The sequence below is a fragment of the Macrobrachium rosenbergii genome, chromosome 48, assembly GCF_040412425.1.
Source record: "Macrobrachium rosenbergii isolate ZJJX-2024 chromosome 48, ASM4041242v1, whole genome shotgun sequence".
Classification (NCBI taxonomy): domain Eukaryota; kingdom Metazoa; phylum Arthropoda; class Malacostraca; order Decapoda; family Palaemonidae; genus Macrobrachium; species Macrobrachium rosenbergii.
In genome coordinates this window covers 37391834-37415474 of record NC_089788.1, presented here as the reverse complement: position 1 = coordinate 37415474, position 23641 = coordinate 37391834, and the positions used below count along the sequence as shown (strand labels likewise).

The 23641-nt window shown below is 38.1% G+C and overlaps 1 protein-coding gene across 1 annotated transcript in view; it reads right to left on the bottom strand.

The window, feature by feature from the left end:
* Positions 1–21844: 21844 nt before the first annotated feature.
* LOC136831345 (kinesin-like protein KIF14) overlaps positions 21845–23641 on the bottom strand; it is a 563293-nt gene continuing 561496 nt past the window's right edge. The window contains 1 exon segment of the mRNA XM_067091651.1: positions 21845–23088. Within this exon segment, the coding sequence (XP_066947752.1) occupies positions 22610–23088 (479 nt within the window). The 3' untranslated portion in view covers positions 21845–22609.

Below are 23641 nucleotides of genomic sequence, written 5' to 3'. Positions count from 1 at the left end.
TATGTATATATATATATATATTATATATATATATATATATATATATATATATATATATATATATATATATATATATATATATATATATATATATATATATATATATATAATGCCGTTATCATGTAATTTCTGATTCTGATTTCTTTCATTGTTACTTAGGCCTATCATTTCGATGCTTCTTATGAAGTTAACTGAATATATAATGCCTATTTTGTATTTTTTTAGTATCCAAGTTCCTAAAGAATTAAAATTAGCAAGAAGTTCAACATTAATTCAATTAATGTTAAACGCCAGCAGTGAAGAAGACTACCATGCTCATCAGTGGAGAATATCTCCTCCTCATCGCAAAAGATGACTCTTACAGAAATGATCGGCCACTGGATTATATTGTAACGCAAACCCTAGCCTCTATTCTTTGTGTTTCTTGGCAGGAATATGATGAAATAATATCTTGGTCTCATGTAGCCTGTTATGGATGGTTTGAGCAGCAACTTGAAGGGAAAGCATAATGTTCTCTCTTTATAGCAACACCGGTTGTCAGGGCAGTTAGGCAGAGCTCCTACAATGATCATCCGGTGATGATCCTTAACAGTAATACAACAGTGGGGTCGTCCTCCATTTTTTACAATAAATTTATCATATTTCCTCGTTCTCTGTTGTTGTATCGCTCTATACATGGTTGTTTTATTTACGCTAAGATGCCGAGCAATATCTACGATAGAAACATTAGTCTCATGCAAGCTCATGATCGATGACCTGTGGGATAATGTGGTGCGGCTGAGTCTGTTACCCATCTTATCGGAGCAAGTGGCGAGATAGTTTAGTTTAACTTTCCTGCCCGAATGTGGAGTCACACGATAACATACGATGTTATGAGATTTTTAATTTTTATGTTTTTGATAACAATAATGGTTGAATTCTTTCTTTCTTTATTTATATATAATTTCATTGATGATTATTCAATATTATTTTATTAGTCAATAAGCTTTTATCTGGATTCGAAATATAGTTTCTTCTTTGACTCTTTTGCCCAATCATCTGAAGTGAAATTTTTCAAAATGTTTGGTCATTTTTCGTAATATGAATTTTTCACTTACCATTCTTTTTTATATTGTTAACCGTACGATTAATAACCAAAGTCGATTAAGAAAGTTACATTTCCTTGTAAATATCAAAAGAACAAATTACTGTTAGGTGAACGAAGACTTCTGGAACATGTTGCAAAACATTTTTGAGTGACTGTACATGTTACAATGATTTACTAATTTTCAAATATTAGTATTACTGTAAACACATTGTTATTTCACATACAGAATCTCTTTATACTGTATAATTATTTTGATCTGTTATCATCGTACTATGTATAAAAAAAATGATGTCCCACATTTGTAACGTTTACGTTCTGAGAATCAGCTGATTGAGGATCACTGCTACCAAGAGAATTAGGAAAATAATTTTTTAATTGCTAAAAGAAACGATTTTATTAATGGAATTATTTTTAATTTTGTCCGTAAAAGTTTATGATACAAAAATTCATATTTCATTAGGAGAGAGAGAGAAAGAGAGAGAGAACTGATGTTTACTACAAATAAAGTCTCAGCACAGCAGCTGGTGACGAGCCTTAACTTGACAAGCTGGGGAGGAGAATAACAGTAACCTTGTGTTGCTTACGTAAGAAATTCGGATTTTACATTTTTTGCGGTGATTAGAGGTGAAACATCAACTGTGGTAAAATATTCTCTCGCGTACTGTTATATGTGATAATCATAGTCAACTACTACTCTTTTAATGAAGCACAGTTCAGTAAATCAGAGAACGAAAAAATATGGCAACAAGTACCTACAGCAAAAACAATTACAGATGTCAAGACAATCTGCTTTTTTTATATACATATTACGATAATAATAAATCAATATTATACTTTATTCTGTAAGTGAAATAAAGTTTTACTGGAATTTTGTTGTTTTTGCATTAAAAGATTTGTATACTGAGAGAGAGATTGAAGTGAAGTGTTTATGTACACTGGTGAGCTGTTTTGTGATTTTGTGGGATTTTAATTTGGCATTTTGCTATTTACATTAATATTAATACAGTATTAATATTTGAAAACTAGTAAATCATTTTTGGTACCATAAAAATGTATTTAGTCATGAAAATAAAATGAAAATATAGTAATTAGTGAATATTGCCCTATGGAAAAATTCGCAAATTAGTGAATTTTCCGCGATATATTTGGAAATAAGCTCCACAGAAAAACCAGCGATTAACTGAATCAGCAATTATTGATACACGATGTAACGTGGACCCACTATGTACACAGTACAGTCCATCACCGACTTACAGCACTTTTTCAGTGCTGTTAACGGCGTCATTTTCTCAAAAATAAGTTATAGTACAGTCAGGGAAATGATTCCTTTTATCCCCAGCGTTCACCAGACACGCTAAATGGCAATGCCGCCTTGTTTATGTAGTAGAATCTGTTGAGAATATGAATGAATTCTCTGTCTCAAAGGCAAGTCTTATTGGTGGAGATGTTTCCTTACCTGTTAGTATATATTAACCTGATTATTTCAAAAGAAACAAAATGACCTGACAAACAAAAAAGTTAACGAACAAACTACAACGTGACTGGTTTTATACGTGATTTTTTGTGATTATATAAGATGTTGTATCAGAGGGAAATTACATAATGTAACATCATCATACACTTGCATTTGGCTCTTGAGACTGACATGAGAAATAAGAGGTGGAGGGACAGGGTTGGTGGTGTGGGAAGAGGGAGTTGTTGTTTGTAAGGTAGAAATGATGAACTTGTAAAGTCCCCGCTCAACGGGTTTTCTATAGTGAACCTCCCGTTTTCTACGGTGCCTTTCCCATGAACTTAGGTCACGATAAATAGCCATATTTTATCCATGTGAAATTGTATCTGTTACTTATTTATTTGTGCCTGTCTACGTTGTACATGTGTCAGAACATTATTGTGTCCATTCCTGTAATTTTATTTGTACATGTTATTTGTATTTACCTGTCCTGTTTTGCATTAAGAACAACTGACCCCGGGTCACCTGTATCCTATTGTATGTCTTTGTATGGCGTCCGCACGCCGCTTTATAAGCAGCCTGCTCTCTCAATAAAAGGGCAGTACATGACCTCCTGCTCTCTTTAGCACCTCTCACAAACTATCGAAGCATGTATAGCTTCGATAACGATTTTTCTCCTAACTCCTAAACCTTCTGAAGCTAGTTCTGATTTCCCATTGAAACGATAAATAATGTAGCTACAACGACTGAAAATGTTGTGGTAATTCTGTCAAACTTTATAGTAAAAGTGAAGTTTTCTTATTCAATTTCTTAACAGTGGTTTGCATTAGGATAAATTCAGTTGTCGAATACCATAACCTTGACCAGTCCTGTTCAAATGTTTCTGAACACAATTAGCTACATTAGAGTTCAAATATTTACATAGAACGTCAAATGAATGACTGGACATAAGGTTGCCTCTGATTGGCTGATTACAGACAACTATCTTCCTTTGAATATCATCTATTCTACGCTGAAAATTCCGTCAAATTTGTGTAATTCAATCGAACAGCGTAGGAAAAGTAGTTCTTTCTTGGACAGCCAACTGTTCTGTATATTGTTATCAGAAAAAATTTAAATTTTTTGTGAGAATAAGGATGACTAAAATGATTGGAAATACTGAATTCCCAACAGATACACAGGAGTTTGGAGATGATACTAATGCAAGGACAGAGATATTTGAATTAATAAAAATTTCATGAAATGTATCAGCGATCCTGATAGGAATTCTGTTTTTAGGCATACTCTGTCGCAGTTGTCGGATAACATTTTTTTAGAGCTCATTCGTTCTGGCCAAGAATATAGGATGTCTACCAAGAAGGGCCAAGAGAGGTCGGTTAAGAACAAAGTTTCCTTCCCACCAACTGCTGCTGAGATCACTTGGACAACTTTTCGAATGGAATTATTTTTACTATTAACAATCTTATTATGCCACAGTTTTAATCATAATTTATCAGCCACTTACTGTTGCTAAACGCTCTTTTGCTTTCAAATTATACTTAGTTAATATTATTTATAGCATGGATACTGGGATATAGAATGCATATCTTCTTTGTTTACCATATACAGAAATTCTAAATTAGCCTATAATAAAATAAGCTTTGTCTATTTTCATTGTTGCATGGAAATTTCATATGACAAAATAAATATCCTTTTAAATACGAAAAATCGTAAAAACAATATGTTATTCACATAAATTTTATATGTATTTTATATATATATATATATATACATATATATATATATATATATATATATATATATATATATATATATATATATATATATATCATATATATATATATATATATATATATATATTGTCATAAACTGGTTCCATGGTGGAGGAGGGAATTGGAACGGTTTATTTTTATTGACTACCTGCGTACCAAGGGGGCCCGAGTTTATGAACAAAAGGAGAAACTATGGGAAATTCACCTTAGAAACTTCCTGGATTTACGTAAATAATGAAGGTCGCCATTTGGAATTAGAATTCTTTTACAATTTAAAAAGGGGTTTATTTACAGATAATGGGGCAAATATGCTAGACCAAAAAAAGAATGTAAAATGCAAACCAATTACAAACACATACATTACATACGATAGAGCAATAATGCAGTAATTTGCAAATAAGCAATGTAAATAGGAGGGGCCACAGATACAACAATCCCCGTTATAACAAATGACTCTGTTATGTTAAAATTTCATCAAGTCACAGACGGTAATGCATTGGAAAGGGTGGATTCCAGGGTAATGGCAATCACTTTAAGATGACTGCTGTGTGGGCAACGGATTCTTGCGATTAGGCTGCGACCAGGAATGGTTGCAAAATTTGGATGGCAGTCAGCACTAGAGGGGCATAGATTTGCAGACTGGACAAGATAGGATGGCTCCTGTAAGAGAGGTCAGGAGTTAGTACAATACGGAAGAGCAAGGAAATCTCCCCTGCTATCCATTAAACCATAAATCTCTGCACGGGGGAAGAAACAAACACTTATATCACTTAGACTACTTTGCCCTTACTCTGCACTAGGGAAGGGATATTTGAATACTTATCACCGAATCATATTAAGTTGATTTCAAAGCAAGTCATGGGGGCGATTTACGGGCTGCTCGAAGTAGGGTGACTTAACAAAGCACTGCTTTTTCTTGGAGGGAGGGAGTTGAAGTTTGAAGGAATGGAGAAATCAAGGAATTTCAGGGGGGAGGGAAAGGGCTGGCTTACTGACTAATTGTGACCATCATACCTGGCCTGCAGATGTGTGCGCTAAACATGAGAGACTTGGCCGGTTACCAAAGTTAGCTTTCACCAGCGTAAAAGGAAGGAAGCGCCGAACTTGCGTCCGAGACTGGAGTCGTCTGCCTCTTCCCAGGAAAACAGTGCGTGCCTTCCACAGTTGTTTGCTTCAAAGTCTAGGCCTCCCCGTCAATCTGCAAAGAGCCATACAGCCAGCAAAGGAGTGGAGAAAAAGTGGCCTTAAGATTAAGTACTTAGAGATTAAGTTCCTACCTATCTCACATCCTGGCTATGTCCCCCATGCCCACAATGGCCTAGCTACTCCCATATCATGTGATGGGGGTGAAAGGGGGATCCCTATTGTCTATCCCAGGTCAGCTGAGGTGGGGGGCTACCCCTACATGAGTGAAACAATGGCACTAACTGCATTTCTCTAGTTCAAAATATGCTTTGTCCTATCTCATCCGCCATGTTTTCTTGGCCTACAGGAAAATGAAAGGAGAAAATGCATCACAGGATAAATTACTCACTGGCTGTGAGATGAGGGAGGGATAAATTCTTAAGATGTCCCCCCTCTGGAAAGGCCGTCACACCCTTTCGGGTGTGAAGGTCTTGGCTAATTCCTCCCTACTGGCAGCCAGTGACCCTACATAAATTGTGCTTTGGCACTGCAACAGGGGTTCTGAATTGGCTAACTTCACATCCACAACAGGCCTAACCTAGCTATGGGTATAGACACTTCTGCTAACTGTCTCTGACAACAGGAGAACACTAAACACTTAACCTAACCTACCATCCTACGACTCTAGCACTGAACAGGCTGGCACTGACGAATGGCACGAAAGGAATTATGATTGGCACAACGCTTTATGATTAACACGCAACAAATTGAAACATGAACAACCTGAAGGGTAAATCACAGCACACAATTGAGTAATGTATCAGTTTGAGTCTGGAGTGGGTTGGAAGGAGGTTAGTTAGGAAAGGGTTAGTGATACAAAGGCCTACGTGGTTAATTGTTAATACTACTGGGTCAGAGGTCACCCAGGCTATCTCCTCTGGGCAGGTGCCAGGATCACTCTGAGATGGAAGCGGCACTGTGCCAATGGGCACGAGTGCCAAGAAGAGCTTATGGCTCTGATTTGCTAAGTGGATTTCTTCTGCCCCTTCTTCTTCTTTTTCAGGGGCCTCAGGTCTGGCTAGGCCATTCCTAGGACTCTGAAGAATGGCCAGGAGCGCCATTAGGAGCAGAATCAGGGGCAGCCTCAGTGGCTACGGGCTGATCTCCTACTTCGGCTGCTGTGACAACCGTCGTGAGAAGAGAACCAACGCCTGCGTCCTGGCTGGACAGTTCGGCAGGCGGAAGAGTGTGGGAAGAAGAAACGTCAGGGGTCAGAGGCTCACACTGAGCAATGATCATGGTTGTGAGGTTTGGTGGATCTCCTGTAGGAGGATCTGGGTCAGGTTCTGGATCCAGCACTGGCACTAACTCAGGGCCAGGCACAGGGAGTAAGCTTGGCATGGAGCTTCCAGCCGAGATAGGCGGAGCTTGGCACTGACCAGGGCTCGCAAGTGGCACTGGCAGCGAATGGGTGTCAGACAAAGCTGAAGGGGGACCCGGGGGAGCAAGACCCCTCGGTGTCACTGGCATGATTTGGGACAGCGATTCCTGTCTTGATGAGAGGGCAGGGCCTCTTGTTTCTGTGCAAATGGCTGCAGCGGCTAGCTTGCTGGGGCACTTGGACCATCTTTCGGAGTGCCCTCTTATGTTGCAGATCCTGCAGCGGTAGTCGATGAGATCCCTGTGTTGAGGGGTAGTTTTTTGGTGACCGTCCGGTCACGAGATCTGCGGACTAGGCCTGGAATGAAGTTTAGGTCAATTGCAAAATGTCGCTCTTCGGCAAATGGAAGGTTCGGCTGACGGTGGCACAGCTGTCACAGAGGCTGTGTCCCAATCAGAAGAGGTTGCTGAGGATGCTCTGGCGGAAGCAGTCAGGCAACAGAGTGGTGTGGGGGTGGGACATCCCCAGAAGATGTCTCGTCCAAGCAGGAACTCCACTCCGTGCTGAATACACTTGACGACGCCAAGGTCACTGTCCACTTGGTATGCTCATCTACCTTGGCACTGGCTGGCACTTGGGCCCGATCTGTCAGGCTAATATCTGAGCCAGTGTCGGCAGTAGTTGGCAGGTGCACTGGTGGGCTAGAACCATCCAGAGAAGCCACTGAGACGGACTGTGTCCAGACCCTCTCAGGGTGAGTTCTCTCCAGTGGCTCAGCCAAGGAGGCTGTGGCACTGATCAGGTTGAAATGCCTGGGAGCGACCACATGTTTTGGGCATACAGGATACCTGGAGGAAGAGTGTCCTGAAGCTCCACAGTCTCGGCAGGGGCCCCTGGAATAGGTTGATCTCCCGGCAGTGACGGTGTGCTGGGAAGATGGTGCGGAATTAGGAGAGGAAGAGGGACGGTTATTGGTAGGCTGCCGAGGGTTGTTGCCCTGTTGGTTATTATCCCTGTAGCGGCACTCTGCTTCAGTGTGGCCATACTTCTTACATATGGTGCACAGAGGTTTGTTAGGCGGTCCGTTCCGTGGGTGACTGGAGCCCCAGAGGTGTCCGGGTGGCACTATTCTGCGTTGCAAGGTGGTGTGGGATGGGTTTGTACATCTCCCAGGCATCAGCTAAGCAGCTGGCTTCCTTGAGAGTGGCTGGCTGCTTGTTACTAAGATACACAGGCAGAGGCCCGGGTACACACTGGAAGAGGTCCTCCAGCATGGTCCGGTTGAACAAATCCTCAAAGGTGTTGCACTGCATAGACTCGAACCAGCAGGTCCCAGCTTGGGTCTTGTGACAGACCCAATCTGTCTAGGACCAGCCAACGTTCTCAGCCATACCTCAGAATTGTTGTCTCCACCTCTCAGGGGTTATTTCATAAGTCTTGGCAATGGCCTCACGGACGGCAGCCACGTCTCCTCGTTGATTTCTTTCTAAGGCTCGGTGGGCGGCTTTAGCTTTCCCGTCCAGGTGCTTGGTGAGCAATAAGGCCCTCTCACCCGGGCTTACGTCATAGGTCTCGAAGAGGAATTCGATCTCTTCGAGCCATTGTTCCAGCTCATCTTCTGTCCATTTGCCAACAAGGTTATTGACTGTCAATAGGAAGGTATTTAGTGCAGATGGGATGGGGCTAGATGCTTGTTAGGCTGCTAAAGCTTCTTAGCTCTCTCCAACTCGAGCTCCCTGTCCTTGAGGGCTAGTTCATGCTGTCTTCTCCTTTCTTCTCGTTCTTCTTCTTCTCTCCTCAGCTCAGCTTGCTGTCTTCTTTGCTCTTCTCTTTCTTCTTCTCTCCTCCCCTCAGCTTCTTGCCGTCTTCTTCGCTCTTCTCTTTGTTCTTCTTCTCTCCTTCACTTGGCTTCTTGCCATCTCTGTTCTTCTTCATACTTTCTCTTTTCAGCAATCTGCTCCCTTACAAACTTTTGAAGGGCCTGGCCTACGAGGCCGTCCTCCTTTCCTATATCCCAGAAATACTGGTGCTCTTTGGTTGACATGTTGCTGATGGGGAAGGGCTACTACGTGGATTGACTGGACGTTCCTGGAGGAAAGGGTTTGTGACGATGGGGAAGTGTCCTTTAGATTATTGGCACTTCAGGGAGTGGCACCTTTAAATGAGGTGGCAATGTGGGTGAGTGTGCCGTGCGAAGGTCACACTAGGGGAGCGTTCCTGAAGGAAGTCTGAGTCCTTATGGTTGGGTACGCTAGTAAATGAAGTGATCCTGAAGGTATTATTATTCCTTATGAGCGGAAACACTTAGAACATGGGAGTGCTCCTGAAGGCTCTATGGTCCTTATGGGCGGACGCACTGTTAATGGGGTGTTCCTGAAGGAGCTAGGGTCCTTATGGGCAGAAACACTGGTTGTATGGCACTCTGTTTCTAAAATACAGGTGCAATGGCCTATGAGGGATTAATTTGGTTGGGTGGCACTGTGGTGCCGGTGCGCTCCATGGAGCAAGGCAAAATGTCAGTGCATGAAATGGCACTGCAGGTGAATGGTACTCTGGCAGGCAGGGAACTAGGCTTGCTTATCATTGAGATCAACAACAACTCCAACCAAAAAGATGCAAAAGCATTCACAGACAAATTGAAAGGATATGATCCTTCAAACTGGAGCAAGTCTGTAGAAAATATAATGAAAATAATTGTAGGGATACCAAAGAAAGTTCAAGTTATCAAAAGACTTATAAAGAAAATCGACATCAATCAACACATTCTAACAAAGAAAATGAATAAGGTGAATATAGTGAATATATTGATTGATGCAATAGGAAAACGAATGCCTAAAGCATGTAAACTATGTAGTGTGTGGTATAGCATTGTAAATCCACAAAACCTGATTAGGAAATGCTATGCACACCATGTACCTACTCATCCTACATGTGCAGAAGTACAGCAAAATAAAAATAAGGACACAAGAGTATTTTGCTCAACATGTCTAGTGTGGATAGACAAGGTTATTAAATCAAGACTTAATGTACAGATTGTGGAGGATGAAGAAGAGGAAAATGGAAAGGAAGACAATAAGATTGAAGAGATAGAATAAAATAATGAAAACAAAGAACAGGATAAGAGTATGGATGCGGAGAAACTCATAGATTCTACATATGAGGCAATACAGCAGCATACATATGAAGAAATAAATTATGACATGATAAATCAAAATAAAATTCCAAAGAGGTTGTACCCGGATCTTCATACTGATGGGAAAGAGCAAGAAAAAAAAAGAAAAGAAAGACACAGTATGCACCCTTTTGAAAAGAGGGAATTGCAGGTTTGGTGAAAGATGTTATTATAAGCATCCCAAGATATGCCACAATTACGAGATCTATGGCAAATGTGCATATCTAGATGGCTATGAAGAGGAATGCAGCAATCTACATCCAGAAATATGTAAAAACTGGAGAGAAGGAAATGGATGTCGGTTTAATAAAAAAAATGTAGGTACATGCATCCTGTAGCCATGAAGAATAAAAATCAAAATCAAATACATATCAAAAATCAAGGTAAAAATGAAGCAAATAAAGAAAGGAACAAAGAACATTTGATGAAGGAAAAAAGCAAGCCAACAACACATTACGAAATGTTAGCACCACGATATGAGGCATTAGCACCTAGATATAGTACAAGGAACAAGCAATGTATCTATGATGCTAAGGGATGGTGCAGATATGGAGATAAATGCAGGTATATGCACAAAATGAATAAGTATGAAGATGGAAGATCAAATATAATGGAAAAGTTGGATTTTTTAATGTACGAATTTCTGGAAATGAAGAAAAGAACAACATATCAGAACAGGTAAGAGACATGGGAAAATCCTTATTATTACCCATATTAGATAATGGAGATAACACGCAAACCATCATAGTGATGAACGCGCAGGGTTTAGTTTCAAGTAACTCAAAATGAAAGATAGAGTTCTTAGAACTAACCCAAAATGAAAAAAATAGAAATAATGAATATAAGTGCAACCTGGTATTCCCAAGAGACTGGTAATGATGACCAGATAAAGGGTTTCCAAACTTATAGATCAGATAGAAAAAATAGAAATCAAGGGGGAACCACGATATATGGGAGAGACGCCAATCAAGGAAAAATCTGAGAAATATAGTAGCACAGAATGTGAATTAATAGCGGTAGAATTTGAATCTGGAAAATTAGTGAACATTGTAATATACAGACCCCCTAATACTAAAGAGTTTGACATAATAATTAACAAATTGGATGATATATGTAGAAATCACAATGACTGGACTATACTCCTATCCAGAGACTTTAACTTTCCTTTCATAGAATGGAAAGAATGAATAGGAGACTGTGGTTGTATTTATACATATAAAAAAGAGAGTAATAGTAGCTCAGAAGATAAGAGGCAATTTGAAAAGCTATTAGATATGCTACTAGAACATAACATTCAGCAAATAAATCACCTGCCAACAAGAAAGGATAATATTTTAGACCTAGTATTTGTGAACGAGGTGAACTATGTTAAAGAAATAATAGTGTATAATAAGAGTATTTCGGACCATAATGTCATAGAATTAACAGTCCGTTCCAAAGCACAAGAAAACAGAGATAAGCAAGAGACGAAAGAATGGGAAGGATATGGAAAATACAATTTCTATAGTAAGAATATAAATTGGTCAAAAATAAATGAAGAATTAAACAAAGAATGGGAAAACATATTCGTAAGTGATAGTATAAGGTAAATATGGATATATTATATAAAATATTAGAGGAAATAGTGGAAAAATATATCCCGAAGAAAAAAAGTAAACATCAGTCACGCATACCAAGAGACAGAAGGATCTTGTTCCAGAAAATCAGAAAGTGGAAAAAAGGTCTTGCAAAAGAAAAGAATGCATGGAAAGTGATGGAACTAAAAAGTAAGATAGAAAATGCAGAACAAAAGATTATACAATCAAAAGAAAATGAAAAATGGGACCTAGAAGAAAAGACCCTACAAAATATCAAGCAAAACCCCAAAATTTTTTACTCATATGCAAAAAAGATGAATAAAATAAGAGTAGAAATAGGCCCTCTAAGAACTGAAGGACGATTAACGAATTTACACTTAGAATTGATAATGAAGATAATGATACAGAAATAAGAGATGAAAATAGTGAATATTTATCGGACATAGATATTACTGAAGCCCATACTGTGCAGGCTATTAATGAAATTAAAAATGGATCAGCAGCAGGACCAGACGGCGTACCTGCCATATTGTTAAAGAAAGTGGTTCATTCAATCGCAAAGCCGCTCACAATATTATTGAGACAAAGTATAGATACAGGCAAGATTTATGATGAGCATAAATTAGTATATATTACCCCGACTTTCAAAAGTGGATCAAGACTAGAGGCGGCAAGTAATTATAGGCCCGTGAGTCTGACATCTCATATTATGAAAGTTTATGAAAGGGTAATGAAAAAAAATATAATGAAACATTTAATGAAAAATAGTTTGTTTAATATAGGACAACATGATTTTGTACCCGGAAAAAGTACACAAACCCAGCTGTTAGTCCACCATGAAAGCATATATAAAAATATGATAAACAAAAAAGATACAGATGTGGTTTACCTAGACTTTGCAAAAGCTTTTGACAAGGTAGACCATAATATATTAGCGAAAAAAATTTGAAAACATAACATTGTGGACAAAGTAGGAAGATGGATAATAGAATTTTTGCAAAACAGAAAACAGATAGTGATTGCAAACGATGAGAAATCGGATGAAGCTACAGTAATATCCGGTGTGCCACAAGGTACGGTGTTAGCTGCATTGCTGTTTGTGATTATGATTGCAGACATAGACAGTAATGATAAGGACTCGGTAGTGAGAAGTTTCGCCGATGACACAAGAATAAGTAGAGAAATTACTTGTGATGAAGATAGGAACTCGCTACTTTGGCATGATACATATACACTTGTGCTACCGGGGTCTAAGCGATGTCAGGCAGGGCAGCCGATCGAGGCTCCAGCCTACCCCACTGCCAAATCAAAGTCCTTCAAAAAGAAGGCATCGTGCTTACCCCATATGAAAAATGGGAAAAAGCACATTAAACGAAGAAGAAGAAGAAGAAGATAGGAACTCGCTACAAAGAGACCTAAACAAAATATATAAATGGGCAGAGGTAAATAGGATGGTATTTAACACTGATACATTTGAATCAATAAACTATGGTGATAAAGAAGGAATGCTATTTGCATATAAAGGACCTAATAATGAGACAATCACTAATAAGGTGTGATGTTGAATAGGAATATGTTATACAATGATCAAATAGCAATACTATTGGCAAAATGCAAAGCAAAAATGGGAATGCTGTTCCGGCACTTCAAAACAAGAAAAGCCGAACACATGATTATGCTTTATAAAACATACGTACGTAGTCCACTTGAATATTGCAATATAATATAGTACCCACACTTCCAAACGGATATTGCACAAATAGAGAGTGTACAAAGGTCATTTACAGCTAGAATAGAAGAAGTTAAGGACCTTGACTACTGGGAAAGACTACAATTCTTAAATTTATATAGTCTTGAAAGGAGAAGAGAATGCTACATGGTAATCCAGGCATGGAAACAGATAGAAGGAATTACTGAAAACATCATGGAGCTAAAAATATCAGAAAGAGCAAGCAGAGGTAGATTAATAGTGCCCAGAACTATACCAGGAAAACTAAGGAAAGTACACAGGACATTAATCCACCGCGCACCAGCATCAATAATGCAGCGTCTATTCAGTGCGCTACCAGCTCATCTGAGGAACATAACAGGAGTGAGCATAGATGTGTTTAAGAATAAGCTTGACAAATATCTAAGATGCATCCCAGACCATCCAAGATTGGAAGATGCAAAATATACTGGAAGATGCATTAGCAATTCTCTGGTAGACATCAGAGGTGCCTCACACTGAGGGACCTGGGGCAACCCGAACGAACTGTAAGGTCTGTAAGGTCTGGGCAGAAGGTAAGTAAGGCGTAAGAGGTAAATGAGAGACTCAAGCAGAAGGTAAGGGAGAAAGGAAAGGGAAAGAAGAAAGATAAGTGCTTCAGAGATGGGGTGCTTAGCAGTGCCACAGATTAGTGGCACTGTGAGAAATGGAAACTGGGCGTGACATGAGTGGGTAGCTAGTTATAAGAACTAGAGATCACTGCCTGACATGAGGACAGGTAGGATATAGGGAGTTCACTCAATATGCGGTTTAGCGCTTGCCGTATAATGAAGTCTGAAATGAGATATACCCAACTCATGCACTACAGCTGAACAACGCGTAATTAGATAGATGCACGTGCGCTCTGTAGCGTACTGAGAATTGATCTGGGCTGAAGCACGAAAAGGAAAAGCAGGTATGCAAGATCATTCGCTAAACACAAGTGCTTATAAATTTCACATACTGTGTATATGATTAAATTTTAATGAGTAATGAGTTTGAAAGTTTAAAAGTGAGTTACACTGAAGAAAATTCTTTGTATTTAGCTTTTATGATTTGTGGCTTGTTTTCCAAACTCTTAAATAAATTTGTGTCAATCCTGTGTTAAGATAAACGGATAAGCGGGGAAAAAAATTCTCTCTCTCTCTCTCTCTCTCTGAGAGTGGAGGTGCACTGGAACGTATTCATTGTGAATGTTAAAGTTACTTTACTATGTGCTTATGAGCAAATAAATTAGATATGCGAAATTACGTTAAGTTACTTTTCTTCTACAGTGAACTTTTAGTCTTTATGTAATTTTTTACTGTCTCACCCTCGTCATGACAGGTGATATGGTGGGTAAAGGGTTGCAAATTGTTTCAAAGATATTCATGTCTTTCATGGGTTACGTTAGGGGGAAAGAGGGAGGAAGGTTCGTTCAGTGATCGAAAGATGTGGACTTGAGTCGCTTGTGGAAAACAGCTGACCAGCCGCTCACTGCATTGTGCAACAAAGCATGGGAAGTGAACTTGGAGGGAAAATACAAAAACACACTCTACTTTCTTCAATAAATGCGGGGTTTGAATGCAAATTCAACTTAACGAACTTTAAACGTCAGCAATGTCTTTACTCTACTTTTAATACACTGGGAGGGTGTTTACATAACTATGCATGGAAATGTTTTTATTTCTCCAACACTGGGGCCATCCACGCATGCACCGATTTGAACAGAACGCTTGCTGGCTCATCGTCTAAATGCCAGATATCGTTACGCTGTTTCTTGTATCCTACTGAGTTATCCCAACATTTATCACTGATCGAGAAATCCTACGTTTTTCTCGGCTGTAACTAGTCTTGAATAAACTCTTAGCTACTTGTTCTTGCTAACACATGCAACAATTCCCTAACTACGCACTCCCTAATTCCTATGTGGCAACACCACACTGTCCCTACACTTGGAAATTTTGCGGACGGGCAATTCGCGCCTACCTCTCTGTTTCGCTAACTTAAGAACCTAGCACTGTCGCCTGCGTTCTGAGTAAATTCTAACAAACAGGAAGTGTGTTGCATTTCTTTAAAAGAATATTAGTATCACTTTTCTTATTTCCTTACGTATCCTTAATGTTAGAAGACCATGAAAATACCATTTTTACCTTAATTCTCTGTCCTCCAGCCACTTCTATGCCTTTTGTGAAAAATGAAATTATTTAATTTAAATGAATGATTAAATGTAAATGCCTGATTTATTCCTGGTTCGTCTCTAGTCTAGCGTAAATAGCGAGGCTAGTGATTGCTAATGTGACTAGATCCTGGTATTTGGTCGCCAATGTCATAAACGGGGCCCTTGGTGGAGGAAGGAATTGGAACAATTTATTTTTATTGTCTGCCTGCATACCAAGGGGGGCCCGAGTTTATGAACAAAAGGGGAAACTACGGGAAACTCACCTTAGAAATTTCCTGGATTTACGTAAATAATGAAGGTCGCCATTTAGAATTAGAATTCTTTTACAATTTAAAAAGGGGTTTATTTACAGAGAATGGGGCAAATATGCTAGACCAAAAAAAGAATGTAAAATGCAAACCAATTGCACACATACATTACATACGATAGAGCAATAATGCAGTAATTTGCAAACAAGCAATGTAAATAGGAGGGGCCACAAATACAACAATCCTCGTTATAACAAATGACTCTGTTATGTTAATATTACATCAAGTCACAGACGGTAATACATTGGAAAGGGTGGATTCCAGGGTAATGGCAATCAGTTAATTAAGATGATTGCTGTGTGGGCAACAGATTCTTGCGACCAGGAATGGTTGCGAAATTTGGATGGCAGTCAGCACTAGTGGGGCATAGATTTGCGGACTGGACAAGATAGGATGGCTCCTGTAAGAGAGGTCAGGAGTTAGTACAATATGGAAGAGCAAGGAAATCTCCCCTGCTATCCATTAAACTATAAATCTCCACACAGGGGAGGAAACAAACACTTATATCACTTAGACTAATTTGCCCTTACTCTGCACTAGGGAAGGGATATTTGAATACTTATCACTGAATCATATTAAGTTGATTTCAAAGCAAGTCATGGGGGCGATTTACGGGCTGCTCGAAGTAGGGTGACTTAACAAAACACTGCCTTTTGTTGGAGGGAAGAAGTTGAAGTTTGAAGGAATGGAAAATTCAAGGAATTTCAGGGGGGAGGGAAAAGGCTGGCTTACTGACTAATTGTGATCAACGTACCTGGCCTGCAGATGTGTGCGCTAAACATGAGAGACTTGGCCGGTTACTGAAGTTAGCTTTCACCAGCGTAAAAGGAAGGAAGCACCGGACTTGCGTCCGAGACTGGAGTCTGGAGTTGTCTGCCTCTTCCCAGGAAAACACTGCACGTCTTCCACAGTTGTTTGCTTCGAAGTCTAGGCCTCCCTGTCGATCTTCAAAGAGTCATACAGCCAGCAAAGGAGTGGAGAAAAAGTGGCCTTAAGATTAAGTACTTAGAGGTTAAGTTCCTATCTATCTCACAGCCTGGCTATGTCCCCCATGCCCACAATGGCCTAGCTACTCCCATATCACGTGATGGGGGTGAAAGGGGGGTCCCTATTGTCTATCCCAGGTCAGCTGAGGTGGAAGGCTACCCCTACATGAGTGAAACACTGGTGCTAACTGCTTTTCTCTAGTTCAAAATACGCTTTGTCCTATCTCACCCGCCATGTTTTCTTGGCCCTACAGTCAAATGAAAGGAGAAAATGCATCACAGGATAAATTACTCACTGGCTGCGAGATGAGGGAGCGATAAATTCTTAAGAATATATATATATATATATATATATATATATATATATATATATATATATATATATATATATATATATATATATATATATATATTATACAGGTAGTCGACGACTTACGACCGACCGACTTTTTACGATTTGCACGACAATATAATAATATATAATATTTAATTTTATATTTTGCATACGATACTTTTTCCCGCTACCAGCAGCGCACTCATATCCGAGAGATGCACAGCTTTCGGCAGCGTTCAGTGTGTTTGTGTCGTTACAGTCACATACATTATTACCAAAAGACTGCTTGTTTGCCTGAAATTTATAAAGAAAAAATAATTTACTGTAAAATAAAACTTTGTGTTCATAGACGTGTTGGCAACAGTACAAATGTTTTCAGAAGTAAAATTTGGTTGAAAATGGTAAAAGATTCATATTTTTGTAATGTATTTTGTATTTCTATTTTTTGCAAATAAATCAAATGTAATAACAAATTATGTATTTAATTCAAACCTATAAATAAATAAAAGTAAATAATACGTCAGATGTGTAGCCAATTGGCAATGCAAATGGTGGATAAGAAAATGTAAACAGACCAGACAGATGGTTTGAATGCCTACAATAAAAATGTTAAATACAGTAATAAAAGTAAGTATTAATCAAGGAGTTCAAGCATGATAAGATTTCATATGCTAAATGTAATAATAGGTACTATAGATGCACATTTTTGGGATAATATAAAATGTATATGTAGGCTAGTCAGTTGTCATTGAAAATGTAAACAAAAAAATACGTACATGTACATGTATGTGTTTGAATATGGTAAAAAGGATAAAAAGACAGCTCAAACATGATTAAATTTATTCAATATGCTAAAAAAAAGACGGTACAGTATACAGTACATACTTAGGATATAATATATGATGGATAATATACGGTAGGTACAGAATACATGTACATATGTGGTTGGTCGACTTACGACCGCTCTGTCAGAACCTAATGCCGTCGTAAGTCGACGATTACCTGTATATATATATATATATATATATATATATATATATATATATATATAATATATATATATATAAAAATATATATTTATATATATATAAAATATATATACATATACTGTATATATATATTTATATACTGTATATATCAGTCATTTATATGTTGGCATGTCTATAAGGGGTCAATGATCAGCACCAAGTAACTGAAGCATAATTGCTATTAAAGCTAATATTTACATCACAGAGCCAAGAGCCATTGGTGCTACAGCCAGCCATCAGACCAAAAGTGGAATGTGACCTCCCAAGATTTCATAGGTTCATATCATAAGACCTTGGATCTGGATTCTGCTAATTGAGAAAAGTGTCATTCATCTACAACCAATCTTAATAGTTTAAGTGGAATCCATCCACCCAAGGTCCCTCTGCACAGGTGTTTGAAGTAGAAGAATAGCATAGCAGAGAGCATTTAATGTATACTAATATCGTGCATATTTCACAATAAACACGCGGTCAACATTGCCGGGTGAAGCTGTTAGTGGATTATATAATATATATATATATATATATATATATATAATGTATACATATATTTAGACGATATTTAACAATCTATATATTTTCGGTGTTCATCCCCTGATAGAGGCTGCCTGACAGTGGTCTTGAAGCTTCCAAGAGAGTAATAAGGAAAGAACTTGTTTTCCACGTAAATGCTGGAGCAGTGCCATGGCTTGGCTGTTCACTCATTATCATAAAAGAATGCTGGCCATATTTAAGAAAGTAGATGAGCAAAATAAATTTATGTCATTAAGAAGCAATTACATTCGCTAGATATTTGTGTGATTACATATCAACTCTCTCTCTCTCTCTCTCTCTCTTGAAAAAATGGGTTGTGGATAATGAATGTGATTTTGTAGCAATTGTATCGATATTTATTTTCAGTCAATGTAGCAACAGTATCAATTGATGAAATGGAAATTCTGCAGTAGCTTCTAAAGATTTTGGACTTCTAAGCAAAATCGTTAACGAAGCTACGTATGGTTTGATTAGACAGTTCACCGTCCCTACCCTCCGAACAACTTCTAACTTCTTCCAACCTTTCACTGTCCACCTCCGTCTCCTGTGTAGGTCTCAGAAGCCAAACGACACTGCACGATGATATTACTCTAAGTAATTTCCCTCCTCTAAAGTGCCTGAGAAAAAACACTTATAAACCCATTTTTCGCATTGCAGATTGTTCACACATTTTTTTTACCAATGTATTTTAGTTTTTATGAAATATCATAAGTAAATATATATTAGCTGGTAAGGAGACATCTGCACCAATCAGCTAATAGTATTACTACTTAACTACATATACAAAAGCAGCGTTGCCATTTACAATGTCTCGTGAACTCAAGGGGTAAAAGAAATCATTTCCCTGGTTGTACCATCTTGGGAACCAAGCTTTACTGGTACAGTAATGGACAAGATTGCCTTATGGAGTGCACACAGCTCTAGGGATTGTTTGATGAAAATTGGAAGCAAGTATCACATGGTGATTAACTAGAGCCTTGAATGGAAAAAGTATGTATTTTAAAGCTGGACAGTTTTGGTAATTCCTTAACATATCAAGCTTTACAATGAGAATACTGATTTGGTCTTTGTTGTGCACTGTCCTTACGACTAGAGGGTTTAAGAATTTTGAAAGCATAGTGTTTAAAATTAAATTTATAGCTTAATCTTGCAGTTAGGAAGATAAGACAAATGACTGAAGTATCTTAACACTTATGAAGAAGTTTCCTTTGGGGTAAGTAAGTACAGTAAGAATGATGATCATCATAAATTAAATAACATGGAAATGATTGACTGTATTTTTAGTTACTGGTTAGGCACATTTGTTCAGCGGTGTGTTGTTGATAAAGATTAAAGTTAACTACTGGCACTGGCATGTATGGTAAATTTTGCAAACAAATCTATAGATCAAGTAGGCATTGTCTGAAATACTCCCAAAGACTGTTGAACTGGACAGCTGCTATCACTGTACACCTCCCAATATCATACACTGGTCCAACAAAAATAAAAAAACCACAACAACATCCAGTATACTTGCACTGAACTTAATTTTATTATTCACATCTTTCAGCAACCTAACACCAACCTCCACCAAAATCACACTATGTTGGTTAAAGGAAGGAAATAATGGACACAAACCACTTCTTTTCCCTGACATACCCCACTTCCCCTGTACCTCCAGAAGGGGGTGAGTCAGACGGCATGGCCAAGGTATGGCTAACTGGGACAGAGGGCATTGGTTCTACCTCTGCCAGAGGGCAAAAACTCAAAACATGATTAAATTGGAGGGTAACCTTCATATCCTGAGCAACATGGAGAGATTTAACCTGAGAAGAACATCTTGAGGGAGATGGATTACTATGCAAAGGGGGAACAGAAGTGTGTCTTTTCTCGTATCAAGTTTAATACTATTCAATTTGCAATGAGTTTTATTTTAGTTACAAATACAATGTAGAATAGTTTACCTAGTACAGGTGTGGAATCTTCTGACTTCCAGATGCCAAAGCGAGGAGCAAATTCATTCCTTCTGCCTAATGACATCCCCTGAATTTTGGTGTATCAGTCTCATTTTCTATTCCCTCATATTTATTTATTTATCACATTTTCCTATAACTTGTCTCTCTCTGCAGGCTAATTTCCCTTTGAAGCCTCTTGGGTTTATAGTCTGTTGACCATCCATAAAGGTTTTCAGCTGAAGATTTAATAGAGAAAGACAGGAGCAACTAACCGATAGGTTATGTACACTAAAAAGGCTCTTACTCATATTGCTTACTATTCTAGTTTTACTTGAGTTCCTTTGCTAAGGTTTCCTATACCTATAAGCTTCTTGCTGCTGCTTCTATTTCAAGTAACTATTCATGACACTAGCTGGCAATTAACACACTCGCTACATTGGTCATTGAATGAACAATCCTTGCTCCTACACCTAACGCAATTCACCAGGTTTTATCAGGCTTCTTTAGCATACAGCCTAAATAGTCAACAAAGTCAATCAATGTCAAACCACAATCCCAAAATGATCCTTGGCTCAGCAACAAAGTGAATTAAACACCACTCCATCTAAGAGGGGTCAATAGACAGTATGACTACACAATACAAGTAAAATTTGTTGTGCTTATACTCTGTTGCCCTCCCAATGGCTTGGGGCTTTATAGCTATCAAAATAACAGAGATAGATAGATAGACAGACAGAATATACAATTTAGGCCGAAGGCCAAGCACTGGGACCTATGAGGTCATTCAGGGCTGAAAGGAAAATTTGGGGTAAGAGGTTTAAAAGGTGTAATAGGAGGAAAACCTTGCAGCTAAGATGGAAGAAAGAATTGGAGGTACAGTAAAAGGAATGGAAGGGGTTGCAGCTACCGACAGAAAGGATGCTGCAAAGAGCCTCAAGTAATGCCTACAAAGTGCACTGATGGCACTACCCCTCAACAGGGGAAATAATGGAGAGGTAAGATTCATTTGAAAAAATTATTTTCACATTTCCTAGTTACAAATTCCTTGTACCTCTAATCACTGTGAATGGCAAGGAAAAACTGTAGAGTGCAAATAACAAGAAAAGATCAAAAGACAAAGCCATGAAATGTTGAATGAAAAAAAAAAAAAAAAAAAAAAAAGCAGGCTTATAATTACGGCCACGAAATAGGTATATCAATCATTTTATTAAAAAAAGGGGGAGGCTTATAATTACGGCCACGAAATAGGTATATCAATCATTTTTATTCAAAATCAGTACAATCATAAAGAACTTAGCCTAAAAGGTCATTACCAGCAAAACAAGCTTCCACAGAACAGAATGATACCTTGTGACAAAATCCAGAGAACATACTAAAAGCTTTCCTAAACAATTATATCTACAAGAACTTTGGTAATTTGTACAATGTGAAGCTTTACTGTTTTTAAAAACTTATGAATACACTAAATTAGCATACATTCATTTGTGTGGTGACATAAAATTATGAAGAGACAGTAATTTTGTTCAAATGGGATCTCCTATATACATAAGTACATCCAGGTTTTCAGTACATGAAATAAATAAATCATAAAAATATGCTTACACTGCTTGCTTAAGATTAACATTTCTATATCAAATATAAGTAAATACTAGATATGAAATCTCTCAACACTTTTTAACAATGCAGTTATATATATATTTTTTTAAAGTTCTAAGCTATTACCCCAGTACTGCCTCAAGCTGATTTGGTAACATCCAAAAATCTGTACAGTAATTAACAGACCCACTGCTTCAACTGGTGATTTGATTGCCTACATTTACAAAAAAAAAGCAGCCTTTAAAATATGACCATATGGTTTAATCTGTATATATTATAGTACATTTGTTTTGAAGACATTGTTTTTAATAGCTATAAAACATAAAGCATTAATAAATGTGCAAAGTGAACAAATGACAAAATAATGACTTCCATTACTAAGGCTGTGTTATTTAACATCATTACATCTACATTTCATATGTTTATGGTATCTACGTTTTCAACGTAACTCTCAGATGCTGAATCATATTCAACATCAAATCTGACTTTTTTCTCTTCCCTTGGAGTAACTATGGTACGGAGGGAACTCTTCCTGGGAGACTGACATAACTGCTTTGTTTTCTGATCCTCAAGAAACATTTTGTATTCATTACAGTTTTTTGGCCAGTGGCCAAAGAATGTCTTTTGCATGTTCTGTGAAACTTGCTCATCAAAGTAGGGACTGCTAATCTTACTTACAGTATCAATTAGTGTTTCTACAGACTGTAAAGAAATCTTGGCAATATTCTGCAGTTCCTCCATAAACATGGCACTGTCTTCAGAGTCAAGGCTTGATGAGAGGGAACAATATGTAATGTCAAAAGAGGTTACACCAATACCAGCAAAACACAGTAGTTTCTCCAGTCTTCCTTTTAGCTCTTCAGCAAGTCTTCTCCACATTTCAGAATTTAAAGCTGAGGGACAATGAATTAACATTAGTACCGTAAAACACAAGAGAATATTTACCCCAGCTAAAAATAATGCCAACATGGCAAATTTATTAATCAATTTGTATTTTTCATAGCTAACAAACCTGCAGTCTAACTTATGGATAATTCTTCCAGTGCCAGCTTGAAACCAATAAAAATAACAAGGTAGGTTGATAGGCCTAGGTGGCAACCATCAAGTTCCTTCATGCATGCATTGAAGGAATGACGCCTCAGTTTCTTCCATCCCCAGGAAACTTGATTGAGGGGTGGCTACAGGTGGGCCCTATAAGTTAAGACCACAGGTTTGTTAGCTATGAAAAATACAAATTGATTCATAAATTTGTCATTTGTTCATATGTGGAACAAACCTGGGTCTTAACTTATGGACAGACTCACCTTCAGAGGGAGGAAAGAAAGTCTGGAACCGACTGGAGGTTCAGCACGCCAGGTAACTCTTCCTGGCTTATAGAAGCCTATGGAAGGGAACCAAAGCCTCTGACATAATAAATAAGTGATTTTGTATAGGGTCCACAATAAT